This window comes from Drosophila serrata, unplaced genomic scaffold (genome assembly GCF_035046125.1).
Source record: "Drosophila serrata isolate PLE 108 unplaced genomic scaffold, ASM3504612v1 contig_362, whole genome shotgun sequence".
Classification (NCBI taxonomy): Eukaryota; Metazoa; Arthropoda; class Insecta; order Diptera; family Drosophilidae; genus Drosophila; species Drosophila serrata.
The window spans coordinates 2,307,758-2,325,613 of record NW_028257260.1 but is presented as its reverse complement, the minus strand read 5'-3'; the positions used below and the strand labels follow the sequence as shown (position 1 = coordinate 2,325,613).

The following is a 17,856-nucleotide window of genomic DNA, read 5'->3' as shown; positions in this document are numbered from 1 at the left end:
GTAAGCCTTCATCAGTCTGAAGAATGGCAAAGAATTGTTGATACCTAAGAAGGATATATGCATTCATATTGTAACGTTTAAATAAATCGATATTCTGTTTAATATATCGAAAAAAAAACCAATGAAGAGCCTTATCTTTAATTAAACTATCATTTTTGGGAAGTAATATAATAAGTAAATAAATATAATACCTTAACATAAACTATAAAAAGAAATAAAAAAAAATAAAAAATAAAAACATTGTATACTTTTTCTTCGATAGTATTTATATTTTAAAATTAAGTCTAATTTTTTCTATATTTTAAATTTCAATATATTAAAATATACAATACTTTCGATATGATATTGAGCGCAATGTTTGTGTCTTGAAATTATAAAGGACTTTGGCTTTTCTATAAACTTTTTTCAATAAGCTCTCTGAAGGACTTAAAAATAGATTATATTTTTAATACAGATCATTAAACTAACTTATAATCAGTCACTGTTTTAAATTTTTATACTTTAATAAATCCTTTTAGCTACACTCAGTCATACTCCTTCCACAATTTCTGTTTAAATAAACCTTGTGTGCGTGAAATACAACATCCTGCGGCTAAACAGGATTCGATTATATGGTCAACCTCCTCCAATAAAATCAAACCAATTTGCTGTTAATAGATTTTTTATTTTCTAAATCTAAGCCTGGGGCCTTTTTAAAACGAATTTCAATGCCCTGTTTTGCGGACTTTCACAATTCCAAATGAATGTGTTTATTTTGAAAAGCCAATTGTATAAAAGTTAATAGAATCGCAAACATAGAGTGACATGAGTTGTTGATTTCATTATTCATTGTTTATTGGAAATTGATTGGCGTCGGTCATCCTCCCCCCTGGAGACCACAAATCACACACACGAAACTTTGTCGACATTTAATTAAAATTTCAGCCAACTAAAAAGGGAAGTTGGGGTTGACCCAGAACTCACCTGGTTACCCTGGAATTAAATTGCTTAAGGGTAATGCATTGAATACCTTATTTAACTTTAAAATTAATTAGGAAATAATAATTAAAAAGATATTTGAACAGAGAAAATGAAACTGCCATATCCTTTCTCTTTGCCAAAATTGTGCGGATCGTTTTATTAATTTTCAGAGACCTGTGTATTTCCATTTAAGCTAGTATACTTTTATTATATTTTATTGATATATTTTTTATATTTCAATTTGATAGACCTAAAATTGTGCGCACTTACAGATATACATATAAACTTTTCATGTAGATTTTATTATTATTTTAATAGCTTTCTTTAATATATTAATATTTTTTTCAATAGATAGTTTTGTAGAATATATCAGTATTACAAAAAAACAAACAAGGTTCAGTGAGCTCCTAATCAAAGGCAATATAAATAATAAGATGCATAAAGCCAAGTAAATTAAGAGTTTGTTTAAACAGCGATCGAATAGAGTAATCCTTTATCTACACTTATTATCAATCTATTATTATATTTTAAAATTTATAAAAGAGATTTAAATGTAAGCAAATTTCGATTGCTAATAGAAAACTGGAAATTCATACATATCCATGGATGTTATGCATCTTACCCTTTACATTCCTTTTGATATTATACTCTTCAGTTTTAGTTTTTTCTTAGGATAGGCTAGGATAACTAATTGTTTAGACGGCTGTGCCATTGATGAGATCATAGGGATCTATTTGATTGATTCCAAAGAGACTTGCATGCGATCGCCGCCTCTCCCTTTCGATCTCATCCAGATCGAAGGCTTCACTCACAAAACTCGATCTCCTTTGGGGATCATCGAAGGCATAGCCACGTTGAAATTTCGCTCCTGTCGTATTTCCTGTTCCCATCACTCCACCGGAAGTTGGGTACATCGGTTGCGGATGCTGCTGATAGCCATTCGAGTAATTTGATGGCGATGAAGGTATTGCCGCTGGCCATTGCACCTGCGACTTGGGAGGTGGTGGAGCTTGGGTAACCTGTGGCAGGGCCAAGGTGGAGAGGTAACAGTTCTGTTGCTGTGATTGCTTCTGCATTTGCTGGGAATTCAACATCAATTGGGAGAATCGCTGCTGACTGGAGCCCAGACCAAAACCACTTTGCAGGGAATCCGAGGACTGACGGAGGAAGCAACGCGGCAGGGTACGACTCTGGCCAAGATCACTGGCCGGTGGGAGGGACATTCGCATATTGGGATAACCCACACCCGGATAGCTGGGATCTGTGTGCAGCGAAAGATTTGAGTTTAAACGTCGCAAAGTTTGTCCCATGGAATCCACGCACATTGAGGAACGACGCGGCATCACCAATTGGGCATGATCTGGGGATAGTATTTAAATTAGCATTAATTTTGTTTAAAAATGTAAAAGACTAACTTACCCCCCACAACATAGAGATGATCCTCCTCCAAACGGAACTGCCTGAAACCATGATCATCGCCATCGGCATCATCGTCATCATCATCATCATTGTCTCCATTTGGATTTAAATTAGATTTTGGACTGGCCAGGGTATCCTCCCGTTTAGCCACCTCCTCACCTTGGCCACCATCCTCACCCTCATCCCCGCCACTGATGTAGTATATATTCTTGGGTTTGCTACGCATTCCAGCCCTGCGACAAAACTCCTGAAACAATTCGTCCTTGGTCTTTCGCAATCCCCTCTTCAGGCCACACAATCGCGATTGGGCATCATCTGGACCTGGACCCGATCTCGATCTTGTATTGGTGGCCATATTCCGCTGCTGTTTACCCTTTATCTGTGCCGAAGTGGAGGAGGATGGTGCTACAGGTGCTGATGGTGCCGTATAAATATCCGTGGCAGTGGACACCGAACGGGTCAAAGGAAATTCCTGTGGCAAATCAGCAAAGAGAGCTGGGGCAGGCAAAGGCTCCGGCAAAGGAGCAGGAGAAGATGCCGCCATGGATACCGATATCTCAGTGCAAAGTTCATTCAGCGATTTGGCAAAGCTGCGAGAATGCAGATTGCATTTGGACACTGCCGGCTTTTCAAAATAAAAACTAAAGGAATATACTTATTAATTAATTATAATTTATATTAATAAACTAATAACCTTACCGCCTTGCTAGATCATTGTTGAGGTTCAAATTCGATCCCCCATTTGGATGTTTGCGACAGGCTCCTGGGAGCGTCTGCGCCTGACCAGGATAACCCATCTGCTGTCCCAGGTGTCCTCCTGGTAAACCACGTCGTGCATCATGCACCTGATGCTGTCGAGCATTCACAGTGCTGCTCCTTAGGATTCCAGACTGTGGCTGTGGCTGCATTGCCGCCTCCTGGTGATGATTCCTTGATGGCTGAAGGATGTCCCTGCTATTCCGATTCGACACACTGAGTCCTTCCTGGCTGCCGGCATTGCCAGGCTGCTTGTACCTCTTATAGGAGTGACTCATTACCGGCTGCTGGTCCTCCTTGAACTTGGCCTGCATATTGGCTACACTAAAGCAGGGAAGTCTCTGTGGAGAAAAAGTATACATAAGTTGATTGATAGGAAAGTACAGATGAGAATTTAAGGATATATTTATATATAGATACAAAAAAAGTGGGAGAGAAATATTGCTTATAGGATGCAACCTTAAGGGACAACTCATGCAATTTAGATATGCATTTTAGCTAAAAGGTTTTTCCACTTATGCAGTAGAAATATGAGGTGACCAGGGATTAAACGATACACGGGAAATTCAAATGAATCAAATAAGTCAAGAAAAAATAGTTAGCAATGAAATGAATTTAAAGAATTAACTAATTTAGCAAAATTTCTCTGAGGAAAACAAGGATATGATGCATATTCTGCGGACATTGCAATGAAAAAAAAAATATAATAAAAATATATTGGTTTACTCTACAAAATTATAGTATAGATTTATCCATATTTGGCACCAATAATATTATTTTTCTTTAAAATATATACAACATATATATACCAACTCATACTCACACTGTAGTAGCTCACTTCCTGAAGGTTTATAAACAGAAATATATTCAATACTCCCACAAATTCGGTGACAATAAATCCAAAGACAAAGAGAAAAAAGCTCTGGCCATATGTGACCTTAACAAGGGCCGGTTGAAGGGGTGAACGGGGTCGCAATTTCGAACCAATCTCTGCCTTCAATATTGATATATAGGCAATCAGTCCAATCAGCATCACCAGACCTGTCCATCATAAAAAATCATTTTAATCTTTATAAATATAATTCCTAAAGATAATAACTTACCGCTCACAATAAACAGAATGCCGGCACTAAAGTAATAAAGATTATTTCGATGCGAGCAAGTGGGTATCAAAAAGACTATAAAGCTGATCATCAAAAATACACCAGCGGCCAGAAAAATGGGACACGACTTTGTCACAGTATCTATAAAATGATTAATTAAATTAAAATTTTTACATATTGCCATGAAATAAAGAAAAACTATCATCAATCAATAATCAATTAAGTATTCAAGTAAATATTATTAATATATTAATTTAAATGTATAATTATTATTCTGAACAATCATAAGAAATAAATGGAAAATAATCATTTAATATATTGTTTCTAAAAGACATATTTAGCTTGATAATTAAGCTAACAATATAGATATAAATTTATATTTGCTGTGTACTTACAGGGTATTGCCGCAGTTGAGTCATGCGGATCCGGTTGATAGCCTTCCTTGGGGAAATAATCAATCTTAACGCAGTTATAAGAATCAACATCGAGTCCTTTGGAAATATAAAAATAAACAAATTTAAGGACATTAATCTAGAAATATATTAAAGAACATATGTACATTTAAAATAACTTTATTAAATATCTTATCAATTAATAGACTCCTCAAATGCGACAAATATACATAAAAATAAAATTATAAGCCGAATTAAGGCACGAATTATCTATAAAAACAAATAACACACAACAAATGTTTTATTTAATTAACATACTCTTCCACCTCTTTATATAGCTTAAAAATAAATAAATAAATATATACCCTAAAAATCTGCATTTTCCATCGTAAATCAAATTAGTGAAAAACATTTTTCCCAATTTTGTGCAAAAATAAATATGCACATTGAAATTTTTTTAAACATTTTCTGTTAATTAAGAGCCCGTTTCAATTGATTGATTGATTGATCTGCCAGCCTGATTTCGCTTTGATTTTGCAAAGGCCTAAAGTCCACATGACGTATACGCAATTTCATTCCATTCAGAAACTGCAGACCAACAAATAAATAAATAAACAATACATATACCAAAATCGACACCTGTCCCATTCGTCTTCATTGTTTTAATACTTGGAAAAGCCTGAAAAACTGATTTTCAATTCCTCACCTGGCTGCGTGTTGCACAGTATCCACAGGCTGGACTTTGTATACTTGGTGACATAGGCACCATCATCCATAGCATTTATATTGGCAGTTCCATTGTACTTATAATTGGGCAACTTTTCCTCCGTGAAAAGCCATTGAGGTCCTGCAAGGGCGGCTATGACAATGGCCACCGAAATGCTGCAAGGAAAAATTAAGGAAAAGTAAGTAAATAGGTAAACAATTATTTACGGAATATATATAAAGCCAAACGATATTTTGTTTTGAAAGTTTTCTAGTTAACTTCAGGTTCTCTTAAACATTTGTTGCAAAATCTGAGAGAGAGATCTTTTAAAGGCTACAGAGCCTTCTTATTCTTTATACTGTTTTTGAATTTTTTATAAATTAATCTGTACTTGTTTTTAAAATTTATTAAGTCTACTACCTTAATACATTTGAAGAGCGTGAGTTTCCAAATTATAATTCAAATATATCCACTAACAACCAATCCTTGTCATAATCTGATCAGATTTGCAAGGATTTTGCAAACATGTTTTGTCACAACTTTAATTTAAAGTTATCCCAAACGATGAATTTAAACTTAATGCGATGTATATCACTTATAAATAAATATCAAGACTCGGTATTCTTCTACAAAGAATGTCACGGTCATACTTGGGCGAAGCGGCAATTGAAACGTGAGTGTTAAGTTTAAGTATAATTTAGAATACAAAAAATAAGTGAAATAAGAAATTTAAACAGTATTTATTCATCATAAATTTAAGATTAGTCCATATTAAAACGAAAGATTGAAATCTAATAACCAAGAAAAATAAACACAAGCACGCGGTCAAAATAGGCCACCAAGTTGGGTGAGCAGAAATCTAATTGCAAGTTCAATTCTCAGTTTAAGAAAGTAATAATAAGATAATCCTATTCTGCTTAATCTGGACTTCATCATTTAACTTTGATAAAATTGTATTTCTTTGATTTCACTTACTTTTCTTAATAAGTTTCACTGTTTTGTTGCAAGTTTGCAATTTGCAAAGTTTGTTTACATTTTCGGCTGGGTTTGCCATCATTGTGCTCTGATCATTTTCCAACACTGTTCAGCGAATCTCCTAATTAAAGGCCAACTAACACCCACTGTGTGTTCTTTGATTTCATTAAAATAATTAGTTGAACACTGTTATGTGTTGAATACCATTTCATTAATTTGTATACACACGAAATTAGTTTCTTTAAAATTGATATCAACATGTGGCGAGACGGAACTAACCTCATTCTAATTAAATTAGGTGGCAACGCCAAGAGATATATATGTATGTAAATAAACAAACAAAATTAAATGCGATAGAGGTTGACTTACTGACCTACTGGGATCCAACTTTAAAATTTAGATAGGAGTAAACTAGAGATATATAATATATTCATAGATATTCATAAACATTTAGCAATGCCTTTATTTGTACCACTAGAAAATACATTTAGATAAATACATGCATATGTTACATATGTATGCATATGTATTTCCCCTGATTTATGGATTGTTTAAAAATATAAAGTTTATTTTTCCTTGTCTTAATACGGAAAAGTTGCATTCCACAAATCGAATTCAGGAACTGAATCGGAAAGTAATCAAGGAAAATACCTATGATGGGTTCAATCCAAAAATTAAGTGTCTGTGTATATGTGTGTGTGTGTGTCTGCTGATTAAAAAATACTTCAACCTGACTCTGTGGTCTGTGGCGGGGGCATTGGCCCCAAAAAAGCGATGCCAAAAATCTGCAAAAACAAAAAGAAAGTTAATGTGTGCTGCGGGTCTCACTCATCCTTTCTCCACATCCGGTTGAACACACACTCACTCACACACACACACACCCACACACTGTGGTATGCAAATAAATGTCGTCACCCCATGACAAAAATAAAAATCCAAAAAAACAAAAAAAAAAATCGAAAACTGGCTCAAATAAAATTGTTGACGCTAAAATATGTATCTGCGAAAAAAGGCAGCAATTGAAATGCAATAAAGAAAAAGGTCAGTGGGGGTGTTGGGTATTTTTTTTGTAGAGGCTGCGTTTTGCCCCCCCCCCCCCCAGGTACTTACTCATGAATACACTCGTGAGTACACTCAGAGCTGGCTCAGAAGCTACATATTTGTTAAGCTCGCCGGCGGATATTTGTGAATGCAAAAACTGTGTTGATTAGTGCCCTATTTTTGTTTTTTTTAGTTACAATTGATCTTAAATTTTTCTATCTAAAGCATTGATAATTTCACAATTTGGAAGATGCAATTTAAAGGCATAGTTTTTCTCTCACAAATTATTTAATAATACGGTTTACAATTTCAATTTCGTAAATTCACAGAAATTCTTACCGAAGACCTTGAAAAAATAAGATCCATAACACCCAACGAGTTTTGCTCTTGTTTCAAAGCCTTGTTAAGCTGTTCTTTAACAATGAATTAATACAAACTAAGATACAATAGGATTTTTTAATACTTTTTTCAAGGTTTCGCAATGCCATCTCTTTCCCAAATTATTTTATAATACGAGAAAAAAATACAATAGACTGTGCAATTATAAAAGCATAAAGGACAAAAGTCACCACATTTGGTCCTGGCAGAAATTGTCATCAACTTTTTGCAACTGCCAAAGGCAGCTGGTACTTTTCACAGTCCCCAGTTTTATTCACTTTAATTTCCTACTTACCATATTTATATTCCTTATATTTTCTGCATTCCAGAGCTTTCCAAAGGTGATGGGAAGAAAACTCTACAATGCGAAGCCTATTTTCCAATCGTTACAATAATAAACGTAATGAGTTCCACGACCGTTATGAAGGTAATCAAATAAACTTGGATTTGGAAATATATAAAAACTAATTAAACAATCTCTGATTTAGCTGCTCGTGCCTTGCATCCTAGTTTGCCCCTATATGAGCGACCCAAGGAGCCTCCTCCAGGACGACCGCAAGCCTACGAAAGATCCTGCCGCAGACGCTTCAAGCCATCCAAGGATCAAAACAATCAGGCCAGCGATAAAGGCGATAATTGGATGGCCAGTGATCAGCTTAGCATTGTGGTTCGTCGCACCATCGAGGAGCGGAACTTTGTGGAGCTAATGCCCAAATATGATCCAACGACGGCTACTCACGAATTTAGCCATAATGTCAGATCCCGTGGACGTCGACCCACTCCCGCCACAATGGCCAGAAATGCAGCTGACTTTGCACTACAAGTGGGCGGAATGGGAACGGAAACGACCAAGGAGAAGGACAAGAGGAACAAACCCTTTGGCAAAAAGGAATCCGAACCAATGAGCAAGTTGATTGGGATCAAAATGAGAGAGCCAGAGGAGGAAACAGTATTGCAAGAGCAAGAAGCAATATGGCAAGTGGAGGAAGCTCTAGATCTAGTAGAGGAAACAGTAGAGCAAGTGGAGGAAATAGTAGATCTAGTGGAGGAAATAGTAGATCCAGTGGAGGAAATAATAGAGTCGGAGGAGGAAACAGTAGATCCAGTGAAGAAAACAGTAGATCCAGTGGAGGAAACAGTAGATCCAGTGGAGGAAATAGTAAAGCCAGTGGAGGAAACAGAAGAGCCAATGGAGGAATTAGTTTGGCAAGATCAAGAAACCGTATGGCAAGTGGAGGAAGCTCTAGATCTAGTAGAGGAAACAGTAGAACATGTGGAGGAAATAGTTAAGCCAGGTGAGGAAACAGTAGATCCAGTGGAGGAAGTAGAAGAGCCAATGGAGGCATTAGTATGGCTAGTGGAGGAAGGACTAGATCTAGTGGAGGAAACAGTAGAGCACGTGGAGGAAACAGTAGAGCACGTGGAGGAAACAGTAGAGCAAGTGGAGGAACCAGTAAACCCAGTGAAGAAACCAGTAAACCCAGTGAAGAAACCAGTAAAGCCAGTGAAGAAAACAGTAAATCAAATTAACGAAGCTGAAGAGCCAATGGAGGAATTAGTTTGGCAAGATCAAGAAACCGTATGGCAAGTGGAGGAATCTCTTGATCTGGTAGAGGAAACTGTAGAGCATGTGGAGCTTGACATCCCACACAACCTGGCCAATTTCCAAAACCACAATCTGCCCGAGTTGCAGGCTGTTCAGCAAGTAAACTGTGAGTTTGCCATGGAGGATAAGGAGAACTATCCAGAATTCAAGTTTACTCGCATCTTCAACTGTCCAGAGGCCACTTGCAAGCAGGAGTTTATTATGCGGTGGGTTTAAACATTAAAAATAATATAATTATATTATAATATCATCTCTTTAAAGCCGCTCCTTGTCTAAGCACCAAAGGGACACTGGACACCATAGCTGGTCGGAAAAATGTGATAGATGTGGGCAGATATTTCGCACGGCAGGCTTTAAGCGAATGCATACCCCTGGAGCCTGCAATCGCAATCTGTACAAAAAGAATCACAAATAGGAAAAAACACCATACTAAATCTCAATTTCTTACTATTTTGTATATTTTTCACTCTCTACAGGATGATCACAAACAGGGAATAATGTCATACCAAATCTCTCACCTCAACTTCTTAGTGATATCTGCATTTTTTCCTCTTACACTTTGAGACAATGTTTGAAAGAGATGTTTTCAATGTTTTTATATTACGGGTCATACTTAGCGTCTTACCTCAATTTTTTAACTAATTCTATATTTTTTTAGTCTGTACAACAAGAATTACAAACAGCCAACAATGTCATACTAAATCTCAAACCCCAAAGTCTTACTAATTTATGGATTTTTCTTACATTTTGAGACAAGACTTGAAATTAAAGATTCCTACTTTTTAGATATATTTATATATTTTTTGTATACAAATTTATATCACACAACTTTATAAGAAATAAAAGTGTTATTAAAAAACATTTGATGATTTCTCTCTCTGTGCACCTTCGTGCGAAATAGTTTGCGAACAAATTAAGCCCACTTTGCAGTGATTTGTGTCGCTAACACAATTATTTGTCAAGCAACAAGGATGAAGGAGGCAGCCAAGGATGTTTCTTGGTTGCTCTTGTGACAAGGACGAGATGCCTGTACCAGTTCCGTTGCCACTGCTGCTGCTGTGACTGATGTTGTGGCTGCCACGTGAAACTTGGAAATCGCTTTTATCGCATTCCTTTAGTTGCTTTAAACAGAACTCTGAGAGACAGGAAATTTCCTGAGAGTGTGTCAGTGCGTCTTTTGCAGGAATTCAGGCAACCGGAATTTCAAGCTCTTCATCGTCGATCTAAAGCAGGAATGACCAGGCCATACATTGATGTGTTCAAATTGAATTTATAAGAGTTGGAAATATATTAAAGTGTGTAGGTAGCAGAAAAAATAGCTTACAATTTAGGTAATATTTTATAAAATAATATTTCTGACTAATATTAATAGATATTAACCCCTAAAAGAGATTAGTTTCAGCTGCAATCTTTAAAATTTAATCGAACTGTAGGGCTTTCTCTCCTCTCCTCTCTTTTAATATCTATATAAGTAATCATAGATTATTGAATAAATTTTGTTGCTTTACTAACCTGGCTGCAACAGGTGTGAGAAGCCACAGGTAACTTCCGCTAACGCTGCCCATGCTTGTGATTCTACCTTGCGGATCGGTAACGCCACCTACACCCGTGCCTAGACGATGTTGTTGCTGCTGTCGCTGTTGATGTTGCTGCTGCTGCTGCTGCTGATGTTGTTGATGCTGAAGCGACTGCTGATGCTGTTGCTGTTGCTGCTGGTGTTGCTGTTGCTTTTGATGTTGCTGCTGTTGCTGTTGCAGCTCCTTAGCTGTATTGTAGTGACCCAAGGAGGCCACCTGTCGTTGCTGCTGCTGCTGCTGTCTTCGGTGGTTGCTGTTGCTCCTGTTATTGTTGCTATTATGATTGCCAATATTGCTGATATTATTTAGATGCAGTTCACTAAAACTACCAGACATTGTGCCAAATCCAGTAGCCGGAATACTGCCAGAGATAGTATTGATCACGCCAGTTTGCTGCTTTTGCTCTGGAGCGAAGCGCTGGCCACGAGGCAATGTTGCATACGGCGAGTGTTGCTGCTGTTGGTGTTGGTGTTGCAGCTGTAGCTGCTGCGAAGGATGACTGTGCTCAATGGAAGCACTGGTGGTCAGCTGATGCACAGCAATTGGTGGTGGCGGCGGGGGAAGCATTGGCTGTTGCTCGATGGTGTTGCCGCCATGTTGTTGCTGCTGCTGCTGCTGTTGCTGCTGCTGTTGGTGTTGCTGTTGGTGTTGCTGTTGTTGCTGTTGGTGTTGCTGTTGTTGCTGTTGGTGCTGCTGCTGGTGTTGCTGCTGCTGTTGCGTGTTGCAGTTGCTGGCATTTTTAGCAGACTTGTAAGCACTGCTATAGGGATTTTCGCTATTGATGCTGTGTGTGGAGGCCACACGGAACACATTGGGTACCAAAGGATGGTCCCTCATTCTGAATACACTTAACACAACACACGAAAAAAAAACCTCACCTCTAAAACCAAACAAAACACCAAACAAATAATTCTATAACTAAAACATCAACAATTTCAACACTTTGAAAGCGCGCCAAATGAAAAACAAAAATCGTATTTGCGGGCACGTCCGCTGCGCTGAAGAACTTTCACTCGACTAACAGAAAGTTTGGTCCTGGCCAAAGGACTCGGTCATGTAAAACGAAATGAAACGAGCATGGCGATGTGGGCCTTCGGCTGCTGCGGCCGCTGATGAACCACCACAGCCTCTCACTGTGGCGATTATAAAACACATCAGCCATATATTTTATCTCTGCTTTGATGGTCTCCAACTCCATCAGCAATCCTCGATTCGTCCTCTTCTTTTCAAACCCCCAAAAAGGTAGTGGCTATGACCAATGTTAAATGAATTTTTGCAAGTGCACAGGCACAAAAAATCACAACAAAAAATTAGTTATATTAACATTTATTTAGCTTTCATAAATTATTCTAGCTATTCTGACAAATATGTAGGGATAGAACATACAATAATCGACAAATTATTTAAGATTGACTGAATAAATGCACTGCAAATAAAATAAATATTTTTATTTATATATATATTTCTACTGGTTTTTAAAAAGATTATTGAAATACACATGATTGGTAAAATCTAAAAATAAACAAACAAAAATAACATATATATTTGTTTGTTTAATTATTGTGATTTAAAAACAAATTTAAATAAACAAAATATATAAAATATACCGAAACGTTAGAATACCAATTTATCGACCCATGAAATATTGATAAAATATCGATAAATTAATAATTTATAGCTCGAGGTGTTTATTAATCGTTTGTTAGAAGATAATTAAAGCAAAGGCTTTACCTAAACTAATTCCTTCTCCACAAAAGAAAGACTTTTAACCTTAAAATTATCTATTTCATGCTTAGTTATATTTATAACAAATATATTTAAACAATAATTAATGATCACTTACTGTTAACAAGTAAACTTTACATTTCTCTCTCTGTGACCCAATGGCAACTAACAACCAGCAGACGTTTGCAACTTCCGTTGTTAGCTAAAAGTGACTTCCGGTCGCTAGGGGATATAACCGTAAATCTGTATGCGTAGACAAGCCTGTACATACATATGTACAAGGATCCTATAGCTAAGGTACCTGGCCCTGGTTGTTTTTGTTGCACTTTGCTGCAAATCTAAGCACTTATTGCAGCCCTTCCTCCATCTTCTACAACTACCCTTTTTGTGGCTCAGTGCAAGTCTCGTTTATTTAATTGAATTCCCACATGTGATTGGGCCAAGTTCGTGCCATGATTGTGCCACATTAAAGGGATAACGAAGAACCACCGAAAATTCACCTGTCCGCCAGGCAACATCACCACCCACCACCAATACCACCCACCACCCACCACCCACCACCCACTGCCCACTGGCACACACACACAAACACAAACTGAATTTTGGCTGAAAGCACCTTGTTAAGTGCACTGCTGAGTTGGCCGATGAGAACGAAGTGAAAGTGCAGAATTGTTTGGCCTTAAGCCCAAGAGCAGAGTTCAGAACAAAAAGCTGAGTAGATAAAGCGGCAAAGGTTGCACTGCAACAAAATATCTAAGAAAATGTAAAGGTTATCTAAAAATGATTACCTAATAAATACAAAAATACACAGCTTATTTTGATATAAGTCCCTAAAAAATCATATCTAAAATATTTGTATTGTTTTTTCTAAAAAAATTGTTATTGATTACTTTTAGACAGTCTTTTTTTGAAGCATCTGCCATCCCTAGTTTTCGAATATTTATATTTTGATATATAAAATATCGAAATCTGAAACGATATAAATATGTAGGAGTGCCCTAGAAATCGTTGTTAAATTTTAAAGTAATTTAAATAGACTTTAAAACTCTTATGTTCCAAATGCCATTACAATTTCTTGCTTTAAAAAAATGTAGCATACTTATGTGTGCACCATTTAAAATGATTTCAAATCTTGAGCTAATTCTTTAAAATTAAATAGTATTTTCCCAAGTGCAGGATTGAGTGCATATGGGACGCCCGAGTAATCATTTGGTGAATAGAAAACAAAAGCTGCAGATTATTGCAAGCAAGGACCAAGGTGTTTCTGTAAGTCTAAAAAAGCAACCGAAGTAAAGCGGCCTTCCAGAGCTGACTTCAGTGTCGAAAGACATAAATACCTGGGTTGAGATTTGAATGAATATAAAAAAAAATGAAAACCAAAAAGAAAATAGTATTTGCTTTTATAAAAATGTATGGAAAACCTCCTAAGCAGAGCTGTAAATAAAAACTCCTGGTGAACTGTCAAAAAACATACAAAATTAGGAATGCAACATAATCATTTGTCAGAAGAATAATTTCTAAAACCTTTCAATGTACACACACACTTAAAAACTGAATAAACTATTAAATATTTGAATAGTGTATATCCAAAATATATTATTTAAGTCTCAAATCTCTTGACAAACAACACAACTGTGCGTTATTTCAACAAGTTGTTCAGCGTTTGCCTTTAATTTGCCATAGAATTAAGCTTTCCTTTTCCACTCTTTTAATTTCTGCATTTAAATACATAGAAGCGGAGTTTACAACTTTTTGCAAAAGTTTTCATCTAAATGTTGGCAACACTTTTTTCATTTATTTTTATTTTTTTACTTTAACATTTACATGCATATATATATACATTTTTTTTGCATTGCTCAACTGAAAGTGCAAAAGAGAAAGCTAACAGAAAAGTTCATTTTTTTTGTTTGTGTTTGTGCCTTTTGGCAGTTTACTTTTGCCCCCTTTTCTAGTTTATTTTTTAGTTGGTTTTTTACTATTTTCTTTTATTTTATTTTATTTTATTTTTTTTTTTTTTGTTATTTTTGAGTAGCTGTTGTTGGTGGCTGCTGCAACTGTCAAATGTTTGCAGACGCATCCTGCGCATTTTTAAGAGGTCCTGTTAGGGTATGACATTGCTCACGGCTTGTCGTCATTTTTTTATTCAGTTGTTGACGCTGTCTTACTTTATTCTGTAAAAGCGAAGTTGTTTGTTTGTTTTGTTTTTTAAAGCTTAAATTGAAAGGAAAAATATCAAAAGATAAACAGACATGACTAGATTGACTGGGCTGTTGACGAGGATTGGAAATATATACTTCATAGGGATTATAATACCAATTTTAATTAAAATCTTTTTAAATAAAGTAGTCACAAAGTATCCATTAAAACTTTATTTATTTTTAAAGCGAAATCCAATGTATAAATCGATGTTTTAACTATAAAATAAATCTATATTCTTTTTAAAAAATTGGATTTAGAAATTTAATCAGAACAAAACCAATAAATTATATAATAGATTTCTGATATTTGAATATTATTTTATTCTTTATTTGTTTATTTTATTTTTTTTATATTTAGTGCTGTATTTTTCGAAATTTACTAATTCGATACTCTTGTTATCGATATGTTTTTAATATGTCAATATGTCGAATTTTTCCACTCAATTAACATCCCTATTATAAATATAGTCTTTCTACACCTAAATACTTAAATCTTCTTTAATGTTCTAATTATAAACCTTACTTATATGTTTAATATAAAACAAATCATTTATTAGTTTGTAAGTATGCTAAATTCTTAAAATATTCTTATATAGTCGATAGTTTCTTGTCATGATCTTTTATTTTGTCTCCAAGTTTAACAACTGGATGATAGCTACTCGGTTTCTCAAAGTTTTGTCTCCTATTTTGTGAGCTTCCTTTGTCATTTAATAAAAGGATGTTGGCTAAGTTGGCAAAGAAAGGCAGAACTTTGGCCACTTCAATATTTACTTTTAAGGGTTTCTATTTCGTTCAAAAACTTTAGTTTATAACCAACCATTTATGATAACTTAAATATAATATAAGTAGTATTCTCAAAATAAAATAGATTTTTTGGTTTGTTGTTTTACCTAAATTTGATAAGTATAAAGGATTATCAAGACTATGTTATGTATATATTTTGTTCCTTAAAGCTCCGCTTATTTTTCCATTGACAGGTGTGTCCTATTCAAGTTTAGCTCACTTTGGACTAGTTGTTTCTGCTGGTGTCCAAATATTGATTAAATGCACAAAACTCAAAGCCAATGAACGCTCCGAATCCTGGCACGTTGACACACATAGACCGCGGGGACAGATTTGTTGCTGTTGTGTTGACTGATTAGCGCCTTTTCCATTGATGCGATGTTGCTGCTGTTCAGGTTACTGCTGCTGCTGCTGCTGTGGAAATTGATGAGCAATTAAGGTTATTGACCAAACCGCTTGGCGAAGGGTTGCTGGATTGACGGAGGGATGGAGGGTGGTCTTGGGGTGGCACGCTTCGATGCCTTACCGACTGACCCAATCACTTGTATATACTTATATATATATAAACCATATAGCCATATATATGTATATAAGCAGTGAGCGAAATAACAACCTAATTCTGTCACTCGTAAAGGTAACAATTAACTGGAAACTCTTTAATAGACCTTAAATATATACTCTACAGATTTAAAAATTTTATAAATTAATAGAAAATATATATTTTAAAATACTCGTGGAAAAATAAAGAATATTTTTAACTACTCGTGGGAAAGTTAGGAATATTTTTTTAAATAAATATATACTAAGAAAACTTTATTGATTAAGTGGTAGTTAAGTTCAGATCTCTCTCCCTCTATATGTATATTTAGAATCTCAAAACAAGGCCTTTAAGTTGGCAGTTTAACTAGATCTTTTTTATAAATATAAGTTTTAAAATTAAATATACATTTTTATATAAATTTCTATAAACTATAACTAGTAAAATAAAATAATTGAATCATGTAAAATCAACTAAAAAATATCTGGTTTTTTTGTTTATTGCACAAAATAAATACACTTTTAAGTTCAAATTTATTACTTTCTTGGGAAGCATTAAAATATATATTTATCTATAATATATGTACTAAACTTGATGTTTAAGTCTATATATAAAACAATATTTAAATGTTTAATATTGATTATCAATATAATATAATATAAGACATTTTGCTTATATTTTTCTATCGTTTCGATTTTATCGATATATTAGCCTTGCTATAAAGCAATATTCTAATTAATATATGGGACCAAATCAAATAAAAAATAAATTAAATACAACAAATTTGGATATTTTTAAAAAGGTAAAAATAGGAAAAAGTTGAACTACATTCATTTAGTTGAAAGCTTTTGTTTTAAGTCAAAATACATTGATTATTAATATAATTATTGCTTTAGTCAGTTTGATATTTAATTCACCATCCATTTGAACCATCATTTTTCTTGCAGTGTCCATCATAGACACTGAGGCATTGAAGGGGACAACAATGCCGACAGCCATCCGTAAAGGAGGAGGAGGAAAAGGAGCTGGAGGAGCTGAAGCCATAACCAGACCACTTGCTCATCCCGTCGCCGGATGAGGGAAGCGTCAAACGGAAACGAAAGCAATTGACTGAGTTGAGTGACAGGACCAGGTCCACCTCGGCACCCCCAGAGCCACTCCACCCACTCCGCCCGCTGATTAACATTAACTGATTTAAGGTGAACGACTAACCTGAATATGCCGCAGCAGCAGCGGCTCCTCCGACTGCGACAACTCCAGGTGGCAACTTCAGGCGTAAGTGGAGCGGAAGCGGATTACGGATTACGGATTACGGATTACGGGTAACGGGTAACGGATTACGGACCACAGGTAACGGATTACGGAATGCGGCAAAACAAACGAAATGAGCAAAGCACAATCCCAGCAATTAATTTTTGAATATGGAGAAAGTCAACCATTTTTGAACTTTTAATTATCCACAAAAAAAAAACCAATAAAGGTAACTGCTGCCAGGAGAATCATTGATGAAAAGGGAAGCAATTTATTTGTTGAAATAATCGGAAATGGTAAAAGAAAAACGGTAAATATTTTCCCGACATCGGCAGGAATCAATCATTCAATGGCTGGTCAACCATACTTTTTAATAAATGGTTTTTAAATGAGTCTGTGAGATTGTTTTTTTCCCACTCCCCCCTCCGAAATGAAAACAATGACACTG

At 35.5% G+C, this 17,856-nt stretch overlaps 2 protein-coding genes across 2 annotated transcripts; one reads left to right on the top strand and one right to left on the bottom strand.

Annotated features, from left to right (window-relative positions):
* Positions 1 to 1,086: 1,086 nt before the first annotated feature.
* Positions 1,087 to 11,932, bottom strand: stg1 (stargazin-like protein). Its single transcript, XM_086839159.1, has 8 exons — positions 10,849 to 11,932; positions 5,337 to 5,512; positions 4,634 to 4,729; positions 4,239 to 4,379; positions 3,959 to 4,176; positions 3,079 to 3,476; positions 2,380 to 3,020; positions 1,087 to 2,320 (listed from the first exon to the last, which is right to left on the bottom strand). Exons 1-8 carry the CDS (start codon positions 11,748 to 11,750, stop codon positions 1,656 to 1,658), a joined length of 3,237 nt encoding a protein of 1,078 aa, XP_086695285.1. The 5' UTR covers positions 11,751 to 11,932; the 3' UTR covers positions 1,087 to 1,655.
* Positions 8,071 to 9,751, top strand: LOC147642738 (uncharacterized). Its single transcript, XM_086838972.1, has 3 exons — positions 8,071 to 8,157; positions 8,219 to 9,542; positions 9,598 to 9,751. Exons 1-3 carry the CDS (start codon positions 8,094 to 8,096, stop codon positions 9,749 to 9,751), a joined length of 1,542 nt encoding a protein of 513 aa, XP_086695098.1. The 5' UTR covers positions 8,071 to 8,093.
* Positions 11,933 to 17,856: the final 5,924 nt, after the last annotated feature.

Coding starts and splice junctions, on each gene's coding strand:
- LOC147642738 (XM_086838972.1), top strand. CDS start 8,094: ATGCGAAGCCTATTTTCCAATCGTTACAATAATAAACGTAATGAGTTC. Junction 8,158..8,218: donor GTTCCACGACCGTTATGAAG/GTAATCAAATAA, acceptor TCTCTGATTTAG/CTGCTCGTGCCTTGCATCCT. Junction 9,543..9,597: donor AAGCAGGAGTTTATTATGCG/GTGGGTTTAAAC, acceptor ATCTCTTTAAAG/CCGCTCCTTGTCTAAGCACC.
- stg1 (XM_086839159.1), bottom strand. CDS start 11,750: ATGAGGGACCATCCTTTGGTACCCAATGTGTTCCGTGTGGCCTCCACA. Junction 4,380..4,633: donor CTCAACTGCGGCAATACCCT/GTAAGTACACAG, acceptor ATCATTTTATAG/ATACTGTGACAAAGTCGTGT. Junction 4,177..4,238: donor CATTCTGTTTATTGTGAGCG/GTAAGTTATTAT, acceptor TATGATGGACAG/GTCTGGTGATGCTGATTGGA.